At 37.9% G+C, this 16873-nt stretch overlaps 1 protein-coding gene across 1 annotated transcript; it reads right to left on the reverse strand.

Moving 5' to 3' along the window:
- Positions 1 to 199: 199 nt before the first annotated feature.
- On the reverse strand, positions 200 to 12052 carry LOC118741390 (probable cationic amino acid transporter). Its single transcript, XM_036473345.1, has 12 exons — positions 11857 to 12052; positions 7448 to 7590; positions 7166 to 7360; positions 6940 to 7031; positions 6724 to 6858; positions 3929 to 4086; positions 3590 to 3834; positions 3372 to 3515; positions 3043 to 3308; positions 2869 to 2967; positions 2654 to 2813; positions 200 to 1133 (listed from the first exon to the last, which is right to left on the reverse strand). Exons 1-12 carry the CDS (start codon positions 11868 to 11870, stop codon positions 778 to 780), a joined length of 2007 nt encoding a protein of 668 aa, XP_036329238.1. The 5' UTR covers positions 11871 to 12052; the 3' UTR covers positions 200 to 777.
- Between the last annotated feature and the right edge of the window lie 4821 nt (positions 12053 to 16873).

Genomic DNA, 16873 nt, shown 5'->3' on the forward strand with positions numbered 1-16873 from the left:
AAAAAACTTTGTTGTTTTTAAATTCTGCCGGATTATCTCTCTCATTTGGTACCCATATTCATATTCTACATTGCACTAATTTTTTTTTTAATAATTTTTAGAATTAATGATATCTTTAAAATTTCAAAGTCCTTTGAAAAAATAAATCCTGCCGTCAGAGTGAAAAACTAAAAACGCAGTTTTACTATATTTGGCCCATAGTTTCGTGAGTACATCGATTCTTTCATGTGTTTTTCAAATTTTTTGTTTTTGTCGCACGGTGTTATTATTCTATTTGGGTAACTATCTAAAAAGTTCTAAAGGCTAGAAGAATTAAGCGCCGCAAATACGTAAGACATACACACACATGTACATATGTATGTATGTATGTATGTATATTTAAATATATCCCTATACAATAAACTACGTAAAATGACTGTACACTTGAGGTAAGAAGCTCTGTTTAACCCGTTTCTATAGAAAAAATACGCCTTCTTCCCACGTCTAGTTGCAGGCAAGCAATCAGCATTTGCGTAGACTACGCAATGGCAATGACTATGGCTAATGACTACGGCACGACATTTCCTCCGAAGTACGCCTTCCTCCTATAGGTACTCGATTATTTGATCACTGCTTTTATGTACATACATACAAACTCTTCTCCTCCCTTGCTTTTCTTCATGCGTCTACTTATTCACTCCAGCAATCGTCATCATCGTCGTTTCGATCCTCTTTGAAATCGCATAAACTGAAATCTTCATTGAAGAGATCTTCGCTTTCCGAGGACGCTGCTGATTGTCATCTGGCTGCTGTATTTACACGAGTTGGTATGGTAACGACCCTCTTCGGTAGATGAGGTATATGTACGGTTGTTGCTTTCGTTGCCGTTTTGGGCGGAACGCTCGGTATCAGCTGTTCTTGTATTGTGCCACCACTGTACTCGAAACAGCCACAGCACCAATTATCACATCGCAACATCAAAGCTAGACCAGCGATTAGCCAAAAGAGTATCGCCGGCCATGAATAATATGAACAGCCGCTGAGGAGTATCCCACCCAGCATGATAGTGGTAGTACAAAGTAACGGGTTCACGTTTACGGCACCGTTACGATAGCTGGGGAAAAGGGACATCATAGAACTGATTATTATGCAGCCTGAAATGGTAAGAAATAGAAAAGTTATTGGTTCCAATAAAACACAGTTAATACTTGATAATTTGACTTAATCGAATTAATTAAAATTTGGCTTCCTATTCAACTACAATTTCCGAATGAATCTTTAACAAAGCTTTTGATTCTGACATAAAAAAATAAACCTCTTGCCCGCGCTATCGACATTTTAATAATTTCAAAAAGGCAACTCTAATATAAGGCTAAGTTAGGTAGGGTGGTTCCCCAAACAGTGGCAGACCATAAGCATTAACCCTTTGTTGAAACATTTACAAAACGGTAAATGCAAAGCTATAGCGAAAAACGATGAGTACTGGTGTGTGCTGATCAGAGAGTGCGACCAAGGTGCTAAGCTCGCAGCCTCATAGCCCAAAGGAAGGAGCTAAGACGATTCAACTTCAACATTCTCTCAACAGCTGCGGAAGTTAGTACCTTTTATGAGCCCTTGAGAATCCATTGACCGGCGTTAATGCACCCTCGTCCCGTAAGACTTTGGAGCTGCACATGTTTTGGTTTTCACGCACCCTTCGCAGAGCTGGTACGAGACATATAGATTTCAAAATAAAAACAAGGGTATATTTCCTTGGGAATAGAACAACCTAGAGGGTGAGGGAATAAAAATTCCGACTTTCCAAATTGCTAAAGCGCCATTTATTCCAATAAGGGCGACCCATTTTAGCCAATTCTTTTTCCTGACTTACGTAGTTCTCCTGTTAAAATCTGTAGAACTTTATGGACTTAACACGCTCTCAGGAATCAAGCTTAGGAAAGGCGTACCATCTGTTACCAATTGTCTCCCTATGACTTCTTCACTCTGTCCTTAATATTATGCCTTTTCCTGCCTAAAATCAGAAACTCCTGACAAGCGATCGCGAGGAATCCGGTTTATAGTCAACAGCTTCACGAATTAACGATGAGAGACTGATTAGTCTGAGGCCGTGGGAGAGATGTGAGAGCATTTTCCTAACCACAATCAAAGCCCTGGCGATGTGTCCCCGCACAGCTCAACTATTATTTTCCAACTAGGCAGGTATAATTCAGCCTGTTCACGTTGACTTGAAAAAGTTTATCGCCCAAGTAAGGCAACGCTTATCGATCAGCTCATTTCCATCTTGGGATATTTGAGATACGATACGGCAAATTGTACAGTGAGCAGTGAAGAGTTGCTTAAACTTATCCCCGATGCCCATTTTCTATCCAACACAGTTCCAAAAGAAATCCCAGACGAAGCCTCCCTTTTGGGGTCAGGGGATTGGGGTAAGAAGTGATTTACGAAATGGCTGAGAACAAAGCATTAAGCCTTCAGTTCATAAGAATTCTCGAACGAAAATGTCGTTAAGTAACCTTCTGCTTTAGATGACTAGAGGTTTATGCAAAGAGAAACCGCATAGAAGAAAAACCGAATGAATCCATGTTGTCTTACATTACTAGTTCCCATTCCCCGCTGGTCATTTTCGTAGCTCTCGCTTTTTTTAGGAAATACTTAATTACTTTTTTATACTCACCGGCAATGTATATTAAAAATGTGTACGGATGCTCAACCGCGCTACTGATGTTGACACATACGACAAATGAAACTATAGTAAAAATGCTGAACATGATTATTCGCCAAGATTTCAGAGTTGGTAAGCGCACACTCATTTCCATGGGACCGGCGGTTGTGACCTAAAATGTGAGAAGAAATTAACGCACATTTTTTATGCTTAGATCTCAAGACTACCTTAATTTTTTGTCGATATTCATCGACTATCGCATCTATATCGGTTGAGGTATCCGAATCGCTCTTCTCAAATTTCTCTGGATATTCAAAATCGGAGGGCTTCAAAAGAAGAGATCAACGGTTAATGACTTCTTTTTCCTACTCATTAAAATCTAAAATTTGTTTTCTGCTTACCGGTGGCTCGCGATCCGCGAGCATTGCAGACTCCACATCCTTCGGTGTACGAGCAGGGCAAGGCGATGTGGGCTCACCCAGCAAAAGCCATTCCTTTTCCAGCTCCTTCTTTGGTTTTTTCTTCAACTTTGGCTTCATAATTGCGCCCTTCTTGGCTAAACTAGCGCTCAATATGCTGCGCTTAATTCTGCTATTCGAGGAGGAACTCTTCACCACCAATGGTGGCGCTGTGGCAAGACGACTGTAGCTGAGTGACGAATGGGTGGCTATAAGAAGAAAGATATTTACATGCTTATGTATATACATACGTGTGTTTGGCTTGTTCTTACTATTTGGTTGTATGTATTTCGGTCGGTAGGGGGAATACAATAAATAGAACGCTCTTATAAGACCCGCACATATGTGACTGCCCGCCAGCATATGGGTGAGAATTTGCAGCGGACACGCAAAGGCCAACATAGCGCAGAGACTTCCTGTGATTTAGTTACAACTATAAAATTGCTCATCTATCTGAAATGGGGTATTTTTTTATTTTATTCAACCTTACCGCTTATAAAAATTGCTAGCACAGGATTGCCGCTGTCGGGACTTTCATAGCTTATTTGTTTCGAGAACACCTTCCACTCTGCGGTCGCAAAGCGTACGATGAGGCCATAGAGCTCGGGAAAGAGTTCCATATATGCACCTGTGTATGTCAACATCAGGAGGCAAGCAACAGCTGGTACTAGCTGGTGCATATTCAAGTCGTCTAGAAATTTGAAGACTGGTATAGCAATGTACTCAGGAGGAGCCCTAAAATTGGAATGAGAAAAAATTGCATTGATTCAGGTGATTACTACTAACATTATACAGTATCCTACTTGTACTCATGAAATGTCTTACTTACTTGAAATGCACCAAGACAGTAAAGCACAGCGCCCCAAGCCCCAAAGTAAGCACGCACTTGACGATATGAATCAGTCCTGAGTATCGTAAAAAGCAGGAATCGTACGCTGGATAGAGTCTGGGATAGGAGAACGTGAGTAGTGCCGCTGCTGTGAGTACCTGTGCAATGAAGAAGAAGAGAATATTGAGAACTATAGCTCACGGATATGAATAACAGCATTTACTGAGCCCACATTACAGGGAAAATGGGGAACGAGTTATAGGCGGCATACATAGTGCTTCTGACTCGCGAGTCATTTGTGTACGTGTTGACTCGCCTTCGACTACACACAATTGAATCATTCAGAGTCATGCAAGGAGTCTTGTAGGTGTAACTAACACATATTGATTTACACAAGCACATCCAAACCGACTCACGAGTCAGACGCACCGTGCATGCTGCCTATTAGATCATGCAAGTACGACTCGCGCGCCGAACTTGAAGTAGGAGTTAGGTCGATAGCAAATCGTCACCTGAGTGGAAGATCGACCTATCTCGGCAGCCAGTTCGAAAACGCTCTATTTCAGAAATGTTTTCAAGAACTTCAGAAGTTGATCGAAGAACGCCTCATTTCAGAATTTTATTGAAAAACGCCCTATCTCAGAATTATGTTCAAGAGTTCCCTATCTCAGCTTAAAATCCATTGGAAATGTGCCGAGATGTGGCGTTTGTGAATTGACAACTGAGATAGGGCGTTCTTCTGATTCTAAAATATTCAATGCGAATGAAGTAGGCTGCCTTAGAAAACTGTTGTCACAGAAGTCAATCTCGCCGAATTTGATGCGCATTTATTACTGGACCTGCTGTAGTGAGGAGTGGCTAGAGGTTATGGTCAACACTTGCCTCCCGGGCTGCAGGGACAAGGTAGGTCCTGAACATAAAAAATAGTCTGTCTGCATCATATCTCCAAACGTGATTACCTCAAATGAATTAGAATGGACAATCAACAGTTTTGAACCATAGAAATCGCCCAAAGTGGAAAACATAAGTTCTGCCATACTCCAAGTGCTGAAATGCTAGTCTATGAGGCCTCGATTCTCAGAGCATGTTGAGGGCTAAGCTTCGTGCCTGTGTATTTGGAGAGAAGCGAGAGTTCTGTTTGTATCGAAAGGCGGTAAAAGCATCTTCAATACAGACCCATCAGTTTGACTTCATTTCTCTTAAAAATATTAGATAAAAATATCGACGCGCCCATTATGGGAAGACTGATGCTTGGCAGCGTGGCCGAACGAAACACGCCTACAAAAGTGGCAGGTCCACGTATGGTCGGTAAGAGGCGTACTGTCAGCGTTCATGTGATAGCCAGTAAATAACTATAGAAATTCGAAGGCAAATCTCCAAAACTACTCGCATATTCAGATAAACATGTGTGACCCCAAATTCCTAGGTGCCATTAGTGATAGAAAAGTGGACATTTAATGTGGGTCTGAGGATGAGCGCAGACAAAACGGATATTATACTCTTCATAACAAGGTAAAAGGTGCCGGTATGGGCACCATCGAAGCAAGGTAACATCGATCTGCTCCTGAAAGACCTCACAGAGTATTTGGGTGTAGTCTTGAATGGCGAATTGCTTAGGAAGTGTGGAAACTATCGAGGAAAGGGTGAGAAGGTGCAATTGTGGCGTGCGGCTTGATGTTGTCGCCCAAAGTGGAGGGACCTACAGATTTATCCAGACTCCGACCGGCGATTGTATTTTTATGATAAGCCGTTTTTCATTGCAGAAATACACTCGGACTTGATTCATTGGTGCTGCACTGAAAAGATCTAACTAGAGAACCTAGCTACTAAATCTGCGGGTAAAAGGAACACAGTAGTACAGTGGCACGGTATTTATTATTATTTTTTTTAATTTTGAACAATAGTTAGGAAGAATGGCGGAAGGGAGTGAAACCTATCCACAAATCCCTTATTATAAGTATACAACAGGGCTGGGGCTATTCCCGTATTCGGATATCTGGATGTCCGTTAGGACATTCGTGTATACGCATAAATCCGGATATCCGGTTAGTATCCATTCTCTTCTGTTATCGGATTATCGGATTGATATCCATTCTCTTTGATATCCGCATATCCGGACGATCAGCGGAAGACTTTTCTATGAGGAAATCCTACACAAATACAAGAAGCTACACTAAGTAAACTTATAGTACGTCGACTCGCATTTCAATTGGGTGCCCGCCAAAAAACCGAAAAGGTAACGAAATTGCAGTTAAGAATGTCCTGAGTAAATGTAGCAAGGAATATCCGATGGAAAGAGTCACAACAGTCAGATTAATCTAACCAAACTTAATCTAACCATCTAAGCACTTGTAAGGTAGGATAAAACAAATTAAATAAGTAGTACATAAACATGTATATGTAGGCTTCTGCCCTTCATTTATATGCGGACGCAATGCACGCAGACCAGATCACCAGATTAGTGTGCCATCACCCCAGCACTGATGTAATCTCTATAAACGCAACCAAGTTAGTGTGTAGGTTCTCAACTTCCCATGCTTGGCATTGAATTGTTTAATGAATGCAAGCTATAAATTACAGACCACCCACGCGGGCACAGCTCACAGAGAGATTTGCAAACAGTAAACCACAGAAAATCTAAATAATTACTACAAATGGTCGCTTGTCTAAGGATTGAAAATCAATATTAACCCTTAGACGATGTAGAAATAATTGAGGAGCGTTTAAAAACTAGCTTTCTAGTTATTCCTAATAATATTTATGCATGTCTATTCACACTCTAAATTATCACTTACACTTTTAATGCCATTCGGCCGAAAGAAGAAGCGATTAAACTCAAGCGAGTGTAGTCTCCAAGTAGTTACCAAGGCTAGCGAAATGTTCATGATTATAATGCCAGCGATCATGAGGACGCAAAAGGCTTTGGAGTTCTGGAACGGAGTAAAAAAATACCACAAATTAATAACAAAGAAGCAAAAATTATTAAATACGAATGCGTTATTTTAGTTTACCTCCAGACCCAGCATGCACATACAAGTTATGAGAAGAACCACCGCAACACCCAGCACATCCGGCCATGGCTCGTTGGCCGATGAGTTACGGCCTAAAATTATGCAATAAATTAGTGTTAATAATAAGCAGCAACCTACAGTGCTACAAAAATGTGCTCGTACCGTGAGCAAGTGCATTTGCCTAAACAACTCCTACGTAAGCACCTATGTATGGCTGTAAACTTACCCAAAATAAGAATATGCGCCATACCGCCCGTCATCGCATCCAGGCAGGTGCTAAGAGTGCGCGCCAAAACTGCACAAGCACACAGTATCGCCAGCACATCCATCCAGGTGGCTAGAAAGAGGCAAGAGAAGTCAAATTTGTTGGTGGCACGTATGTAAGGCATTTGGACGGAGCGTAGAGTGGCTTTGCAGTATGCTGCGAGAAGAAAGAATTAAAAAAAAACGAACAGTTAGTTAATTTTATAGCATAAATTATGTAGTATGCATCTGCCTGTGAACCAACCTGCCATTACAGCATACAAAGCTGACAAAATGGTGGCAAACAATATAGCAGCGCCGCTAGCCTCATTATAGACGAGCAAGTAGACAATGATGGTGGAACCAATCACCAAACGGCTGACGCTGCCGTCGAAGAATTCAGTTACACTGGAAAATAGCAAACAATGCGAAAACTTGTAAGATTTTTTGGGTAATTTTTACAAACTAACACCTACAGAAATAAACATACAGTGGTGGAAAAATAAATGGAGACACGATATATTACAAATTTTTTTGCCTTTTTTTTCTTTTGTTTATTTAATATTTATAATTTTTTTATACAACTATAGCTCATTATGCAACAAAAGTCAACGCGATTTTTTAGTAATGTCAAACTTGCACTTTGTCATACTAAAATTTAATGGGCTATACAACTGCATACTTGAAAAGTTGAAAATTTAGATGCAATTTTGCATAATTTTCATAATTTATGAAAAAGTAACAAATATTAAATAAACAAAAGAAAAACAGACAAAATTTGTTAAAATGACGTGCCCTATTTATTTTTCCACCACTGTCACTAATTAAAAATGCTATAATTTCGTTTATTTATTTTTGTTAACATCATATGAACTAATCACTTTTTAAGAAAAGTGTATTACTGTTCGATGTAGCCGCCTATAGTGGATTATCTGGGAATGCTTCACAGGCTGCACGAATGTGGTCCTCTGGTTTTTTTTATTGAACAGGGCGTAAATTTATATCAGCAAATCTAACGTGAAAAGTGTTTTAACGATGCTTTATTACCTTGGGCACGAAAACAATTTGGTAGAAGTCATTTGACGTTTCAATAAGACACGCCACCATCGCATAAAGTTCGCGAAATCCAACTTCTTTTATAAAAAAAGACTTCCCTGCTTCATTTATTCGCAACAATGGCCACAGGACTTAAACCCAATGGGTGTTTCTATACTGTCTGTTCTCGTCTGGTCTGGTCTGGTCGAAGCATTCTCGGACAGACAGTAAAACATTTATTTTTATTTTTAATTTTACCAGTTTTTATCATGAGCTGATGTTTGTAAGGAAAAAATTATTAAAACTATAGGATTTTCAATAGGAAACTCTTCGAGCCGATACGACGCAAGTTATTAAGTTGGTTTAAAGTGGCATAGGAGATATTTCTTGCCTTGTTTTGAAATGATTTTAGATGCTTCGAGTGGCCGCCAATCGAATGTTACTTCAAGACCACGCTTCCTTATATGTACCATTACAAGACTTCCCCATATAAGTCCTCTCTATATTCTCAACAGTTTTTTCTTAATACTTAAATACGCGTATTCTATAATACAAAAAGGCTCTTCCGTATTCTTTCTTTCTTTCAACACAATTGTGGCAAATTCAATGTCGATCTCGGTGTGTGTACGACTTATAAAACATTTTACATCGTTGAAGAGAATATAGTACACACCTTCAAAAACACATAGTTACATAACTACATACATACATATATTCTTACTATTTGTTGCATTGTTTATACTTCGTTCTTTAACCTTTCAACAGTCGAGAATTCTTCACAACATCCTTGCGGATTTCCCTAATGACTAGTGAGTCAGCAATGCAATGAATGAGGGGACAAAAGCTTCCTCTATACTCAGGTTGCTCATACGACAGGGGCGACAAGTTCAGGTGTATAGCTAGTGCATACATATGAACGCACACATACATACATACATTCACGAATATAAAGGTGATTAGCCACATAAAGCGAACATAGTAAATTTGTACGCGTCACTTTTTTATTTGCTGTGGCTGCTTTCAGTAAGTTTTTAGTTTCAATCGCTTTCTTTTTGCCTCTTGGCTTCGCTTTTATGTTGCATTTATGTATTTATTTTAGTTTCTTTAGTTTCTTTAGCATTTTACTGTTGATTTTACTGTGGGTCTATGACCTATTTCAATTTTCACTTTGAATGAAAGACAGGGGTAGATATTTGCGTAACCAAGTCCTTCTCTATCTCGCCCATCCATGGCAGAGGAGGGCCTCCCCTTCCTATGCTCCACTTTCAGGGCTAGAGACTTTTTGTCCATTCGTACGAGGTGACCAAGCCAGCCACCAGAAGCGTTGCTGCACTATGCCCGTATTTTTGTAAAGTTTATCGAATAATGGCACCGTCCACGCTTCGCTGCCATACATCACTACGAGCATGGTGAGTGACTTTCACATGGCTGACCATATTATCGATGTTAAGCATTGGCTTATGCAGAAAAGTTCCCACCCGCGAATGCGCCGGAAAATTCAAATCAAACGTCGAATATCATCAGCATAAATCTAAAACTACGTTTGATTTTGAATGGATCCGAGATGTTCTCAGAATTCTGACGGTGTTTCTCAAAATTCGGATCGCTGCATAATGACAATTCTCTTCGGTACTATAGAAGGAGTCTTTCAAACCAAAAAGGAGATGATATGTGTAAATACTTCTCTCGCGGGTCCTGGATGTGGACGAAGGCGTTTTTCCTTCAAAACTCGGGACTTCAGCCACTAGATCATCGTGTTTGTTCTTACTGGACTTCTTCCTTTATCGATCCCAAATTGGTATCTTTATCTTTATATTTAGTTCTTTTCTTTATCTTTTTGTTTTGATCGCAGACGCTACTTCATATCTTAGCCGCAGAAAAATAGTCATCTGGAACCTAGTGCTATAGAATTCCATGTATTTGACTCAGCTGACGTCTATCAGCATCTATTCGTAATCGGATGTCATCGTCATGGAAGCTGAATTTTTTCATGATTCAGCGCTACAGCGAAAGTGGACTTCAAGAGCTAGTAGAGCAGGTATAAAAAAGAGAAACTCGTTCGTCGCATCGACCGAAATTTATAACTTCTTGGAGCCCTGGGTCAAGACAGAAGGATAATGAGCTTTGGTGGGACCACTACGACTTTTTATTATAGGCTCACTGAAGTCTACAACGTCTGCCTTCAAAGAGGCGCGCCGACAAGCGAACGTCTGTCTTCAATCAAGCGTCCCGCTATCTAAACTTACACCACTTGAAAAGTAACACACGCCCTTATTGTGTGCGGAGCTTGAGACCTTCCACCTGACAGAAATGTCTAAAGAAAGGTAAGAGAAAAGCTCGGATAATACGTTCTTCTTTTGATGACAACCTTAGTCGTGGTCGTGTTATAGGACTACGATTTGAGGACTTACACTTTGAATTCCTAGACCCATAATGAGAAAGTGCTTTCTTCCGGCTGGTCAATATTCCTGTCGAATGGTCACTGGCATTTACATACCCCAAATTCAGACCAATATAATGTTAACTACGAATATCTTGACCTTGAAGTCGAGTCCTTCTTTAAAATTCCTTTGTCAAAGTCTCGATTTAACATTGAGAATCTAATTTCTTATACATAGGTTCTTATAGTTTTTTTGCTCGCCAAACTAATTTGAGTGTATGGGTTTTGACGGATTTTTCACCCACAACTTTTTGCCCGCAGGCCGGGTAACAAAACATTATAAAATCTAAAGTTGGGAATTCCTTCAAAATCCTGGGTTCTAATAAGCACTGAAACTCATCTATAATGTAGTACATCTATTAAATTCTATCAGACCTTTAATGAATAATTTACCGACCTTTTTACACAGCTGAATTTCGAAAGAAAATTAGATTAGGAAACCGCCTATTAGGTCAACTACTTTTGTGTTTTATTTTTATTTTTTTCGGACTAAGTGCGTATTATTCTACTTACACTACATTTACTGCGGTACAAAAATAACAACAGCAAAGTTCTACCGCCAGAATTCTATGAAGTGTAGGGGTAAGAATTCATTTTGTTTGTATGTATGGATGCGCTTTGAATTCAAAATTTTGCATAATTATAGCAAGTAACTTAAAGCATAAAGGGTGATTCGAAAATTAATTTCTACTCAGCATAGCATTGCACAAAGCCGCCTTTGTCCCTCTGCATTGAAAGTAATATTTTTGTTTTTTTTTGCTAAAACCAAAAATCAATTTATCGATTTGCTATTGAAAATGCTAAGTGGCAGGCATAAAGTAATCGCAATGTAAATGACAGTTAAATGCTAATTAAGAGCGAGCAAGTGTATCCACTCACTGCGAGTAGTTAAGAGGACTTGTGTTAATGGCCGCAGATAAGCGGCGAAGAAAATGGATTGGAAATGCATAGATTTGCATAAATTGCCGACTGAATTACAAGTGGCATGCTCGTGGCATGTCGCATATTGTGTAGATGACGATGTGGATGAGGATGATAGCAAGGAGTATTATCCACGCAGAACATAGTATGCATATTTACATATGTACATTCGTGTGTGTGTGTAATGCAAGAGAATGCCGTCTTTTGACTGCCACATTTGAGTGGCATAGGCGCACACAAGGTTGCAATGCACAAGCCCGCTGCTGCTCCCCACTCACCTTGCGCTGGCCATTTATGTATTTTCTTGTAGTCCGTATGCCCAATTGTTTGCCTTTATGCCTTCCTTTGCCTTCTATGCGCGCCGTATGGTTCGCAGCGAGCTCTAGGCGTCCGCTTCTTTGATGGCACGCGGCCAAATCTTAATTTTTTTTTTTCGTTTCTTGCAAAAATTTCGCAATGCTTTTCTACATTGTTTTCACAATTTTTCGTTTTTCATTCACAGATAATTTTTTTCTAATTTTTAGAAAATATTTTATTTATTCACATTTCATTTCATGCAATGCAAATTCGCATATTTTGCACTCATTGAATTTTTCCTTACACTTCACAGCCCTTTTTGGGATTATTTAGCGAAAACTTGGCTAATTCAGTCATATTTTTTCCACTTTATCTTCTGCTTGTAGTAATATTTAGCCAATCAATTTCGTTTCTTGCACTTAAATATTTTTGATAATTCTTATTTTTCAATCTCAAACAATTTTTTTACGCTGCTGTCCACGCCCCTCTCACACTCCGCACTCGTTCATTCTGCCGTTCTGTGTCACAACTTTTCCACTTTTCATTCGCAGTTTTGCATGCCGACCGAGATGAAAAGACGTTCCCCTAAGAAACGCACGAAACGAACTAAATTGTTGGGGCTGCGATTTGTTGCACCATTTGAGCTGCTTTCTTTTGGCTTCATTTTCTTTTGCTAATTTGCTGGGGGAAAACGGCCTTCTGCGGCATCACTGGCAGCACTGAAACATATGGCTATTATTGTTTGGCCGCAAGAGCCACCCTCCTCAATTCATTTGCTCTCATTTCTGTGACAGCTGCTTTCTATGTTAATAGTTGAGAGCACGGGTTGTTTCACTATTCAAAACAAACAGGCAGTGGACAAAAACTTCCTACTCTTTATTGTGCATTTTCTAGCCCTTATCATTGCCTGGCGAAATTGTTGAAATAACGGTGAACAGCTGTGAACACCCCTCAATTTATAGTAGACTTATGTATAAGTCTGCAATAAATCGAGGAGTGCTAACATAAAACTGGAAGGCCATCGCCAGTAATATCTTTCTTTTGTTTTCCAGGTATTAACTAATACTAAATATTTTTATAGAAAATCTAAATTCCAAAACAGCATTGAAAATGTATTCGCTTGTATTATGAGTCCACGGGTGAAACGGTGCTTCACTTCTCTCAATTAAGTTGACGAATTCAGCAGAATTTAGAAACTGCTTAAGTAAACTATAACACAAAAATTCATAAAAAATAAAGAAGACTTTAACTGCTTTGTAAATCGAAAATTTTTATGAAAAACGTCACTTTATAAAGCCCTTTAAACCTATATTTTTATGAATAAAGCCATAAAAATTTAACGAAATTTGCCAGCCTGAGGAGCAAGCAAATCATATATTTATGTAATTTAAAACACAAGATTCACTGTAGTATGATAATTTTTTCACCACACTGTTTGGTAGTTATTTCCCATCACATCAACATTCACCCATAGGTAAGGGTTGATAGACTCTTCCAAAGTATATGTGCGTATAGGTGCTGTCAGACGTGGCAATGCAAAATATTTCGAAACGGCTGTCAAATTGAGAAATTTCTGAAACAGTTGCATAACTGAGTGACAAATTGCACTCAGTGCCTTTCGAAAGTTGTTCTTTATTTCCGGAAATCGAGCTGCACGAAAGATGTCTGAGAACGCTTTTTGGCTGTTCACACAGCGAACGAATTTCTGGCAGTCTTTAATAATAGATTGGCGCTTACACAATTCGTTAGTGTTTGGACGAGCTTCTCTTCCGATTTGTGGCGAGCGCCTTGGTGTTGTCCCACAAATCCTGGCAATCCTTCCCGGTATTAAAATGCAACCGAAGGTCGCGTTATCGGTTGTTTGTTATTTCTCTATTGAGCACGCAAAGCCAAACCTACAAACGAATGCTGTAAAAAGATTTTATTAAAAGAGAATTCAATTCTATTCAAAATTTTAACTGTAATTATTAAAAAAAAAAATTTAACTTATAGCAAACAAAAACCAAGACCAAAGAATTTTACTTGTTGTTAACATTATTTTCCATTCGAAGATTAAATTAACATTACTCGATTAGTTTGACAGCACTTACAGCATAAATAAAAATTGCAAGTTGAAATATTTGATCGAACACAATTCGCGCTGGTTCAGTTCACACACACACATCTTCTGAGACTGATGCGCACGACTGATTGCGCACGAAAAAGTGAAATTTTTCTCTCAATTTGGCAGCGGATTGCATGGAAAAGTTGGAAATATTGCCACGTCTGACAGCACCTTAAATGTATGTATGTATGAAATAATACCACCAGCAGTTCTCTTTGCTTTCATATTTGGTGAACAGTACATTGGAATGCTTCTCTATTTGTTCACCTTTTCATTTTGTGGTTGGTTGTGGATAAATTTGTGAAGGTGGTATTTTTTTTGTGAACCCATACCCACTGTTGATTTTTTAGGGGTTCTCCCCGCTGGCTAGCCAAAGTAGTTTCTTTGATGTTTGCCTAATTAGCAAAGATTTGAATGTACATGAATTGAAGGGAAATTAAAAACTGCTTTTCGTCCTTAATACAACCTTAAATCAACCAAAAAGCGCTTTGTTCATAGCTGTTTTGAATGTTTAAATATAACATGTATACACATTAGACTGCATCACCACAAAAAATTGCGGTTTTTCCGTCGGGACTACAAAATTTATTATATTCTAAGACATCCACCAAAACATTTCGGAAAAATATTAAGATTTAAGCGAACTGGACCGATTTGAAAATACCTCCAAAAATGGAGTTTTTTATGAATGAAAATAGTTTCTTAAAGAACTTTTTGAAAAAGGTCCCTTCAGATGAAAAAACAGAATAGGCTTAAAAAATCTGCATAAAAATATTTAAAAATCTTTTCAACGGAATCGTAATAACGAGATTTTTTATGCTGTTTTTTTTATTTTTTCAAAGATTGATTTACGAAAAACTTAAATAACTGGACCAAAACTATTCTGATTTAGACTTATGGCATCTCGGTAGAAAGGTATTTTCCCACTATTTTTATTTATGTGCACAAAAAGTCATTCGTGTCCCATCTTGTTTTTTCAAATACCAACACATCTTAATTCTACTTTGAATGATGTTCGTTCATCCTACCTTTCTATTTCATCCTTTAAATGAGTTCATTGGCAGAGAAATAAAAAGGGTGAGAAAATACCTTTCCAATGTAAATCAAAAGTGTAAATCGGAACTAAACTCTTCTTCAGTTATTCAAATTATTCTTACACCAATCTTTGAAAAAAGTTAAAAACAGCGTCAAAAATCTTATTATTATAAAATTCTCATTATTCAAAATTAATATTTTTTTTTTAATGTTTTTATGCAAATTTTTTAAGCTTAAACCGTTTTGACATTTGAGGGCATGTTTTCAAAAAACCTCTTTAAGAAAATATTTTTATTCATAAAAACTCCATTTTTGGAGGTATTTTCAAATCGGTCCAGCTCACGTAAATCTTAATATTTTTCCGAAATATTTTGGTGCGCGTCTTAAAATATAATAGATTTTATAATTCCAATGGAAAAACAGTACCGAATTTTATTTTTTTTTTGTATGGGGAGTGATGCAGTCTAATATGCATAGCGGAACATAATTACCAAACCCCGAGAAGGAGTTATGGATTTGCAGATTTTATAATTTGATAAAATGAAATCAATTGAATAAAAATGGAAATGCGTAAGAAATTTACTTAACTGCAGTTTATGCGTATTGGAAAATGGAAATCACTACTCGAAGGTAGTACAGAAGGTGAATTCAGCACCATTTTCATAAAACCTAAAACTGTTGCGCCCTCGGCGGGACATTTTAAGACAAAAATAACTCCAGAAATGGATTCCTCATAAGAAAAAATTATTAAAACCTGATTTTATAAAAAAATAACTTTTATTTACGACACCACAGCTAATTAAATCGTTGCTAAGGAAAAAAAAACATTTTGACTATTTGGCGTGCACAAAATTTCAAATTTCAGACCCGAGTTTTCTTCGGAAAATTTGCTTAAAATTTCACGCCAAATTATCTAAGTTTTCGAACTAGGCGAAGTTACCGACAAAAAAGGTTGCGTATACACCTTTTTTGCAAGCGAAATCGAGCCGATCTAATTCATATTTTGGGAGACACACAATCCAATCATTTGATGATTTACTTTTACTGATTGGCCTTTGTTTGAAAAGAGGTTCTCAAGGATTATATTTATGAATTTGGCTGAGGATTCCTCACATAGGCCATAACGGGTACCTAGTTTCTTCAATAAAATTTTACTTAAATTTCTATTATAATTAAATTTCTTTTAAATATAGTTTTTAATATTAACTAAGTGCTATGCTCGCACCTATTTATGTACATATGTATGTATATGAATTAGCTCTTTTTCTTGCCAAGTTTTTGCAGTGCCCATAAATTCGGATTAGAGTTGCTTGTTAATTACATATACATATAGACCGATATAGATGCATCAGTTTTGATTAGGTGATACAAGTGTGTATTTCTTTTACATATATATTTAGATACATCTATATGTACATATGTAACTGTAGTTGTCCTTCAAAATTGGAATTTTAAACTAACCATTTTGAAGCAAAACATTTTAATTTACGCCTAAAATCGTAATAACCGGCATGGATATACATACATATGTATGTATGTATGTACGAATGTTTACACGCACTTGAGAATTAGTTAACCAACTAGCCTTGAGTGGCATAGAATTTTTTCAATGGAACATTGATCTCAAAAGCCAAAACAAGAGCATAACTTCTCTTGCGCAATTACCAAAGTAGTCGAAACAGTCGAACACATACATATTTATTTTCTGCAAAGTTTTTGTTGTTGTTTTCTCATATACTTAAAATAAATGCATTCATGGCCCAATCACATGATATTGAATATTTATTAAGAGAAAAGAACCAAACATCAGACATCGAGAATGTAGAAGAACTAGTTGGAAAATAATGATGGAGCCACAA

The sequence above is a fragment of the Rhagoletis pomonella genome, unplaced genomic scaffold, assembly GCF_013731165.1.
Source record: "Rhagoletis pomonella isolate Grant_MI unplaced genomic scaffold, Rhpom_1.0 Rhpom_scaffold_00006, whole genome shotgun sequence".
Classification (NCBI taxonomy): Eukaryota; Metazoa; Arthropoda; class Insecta; order Diptera; family Tephritidae; genus Rhagoletis; species Rhagoletis pomonella.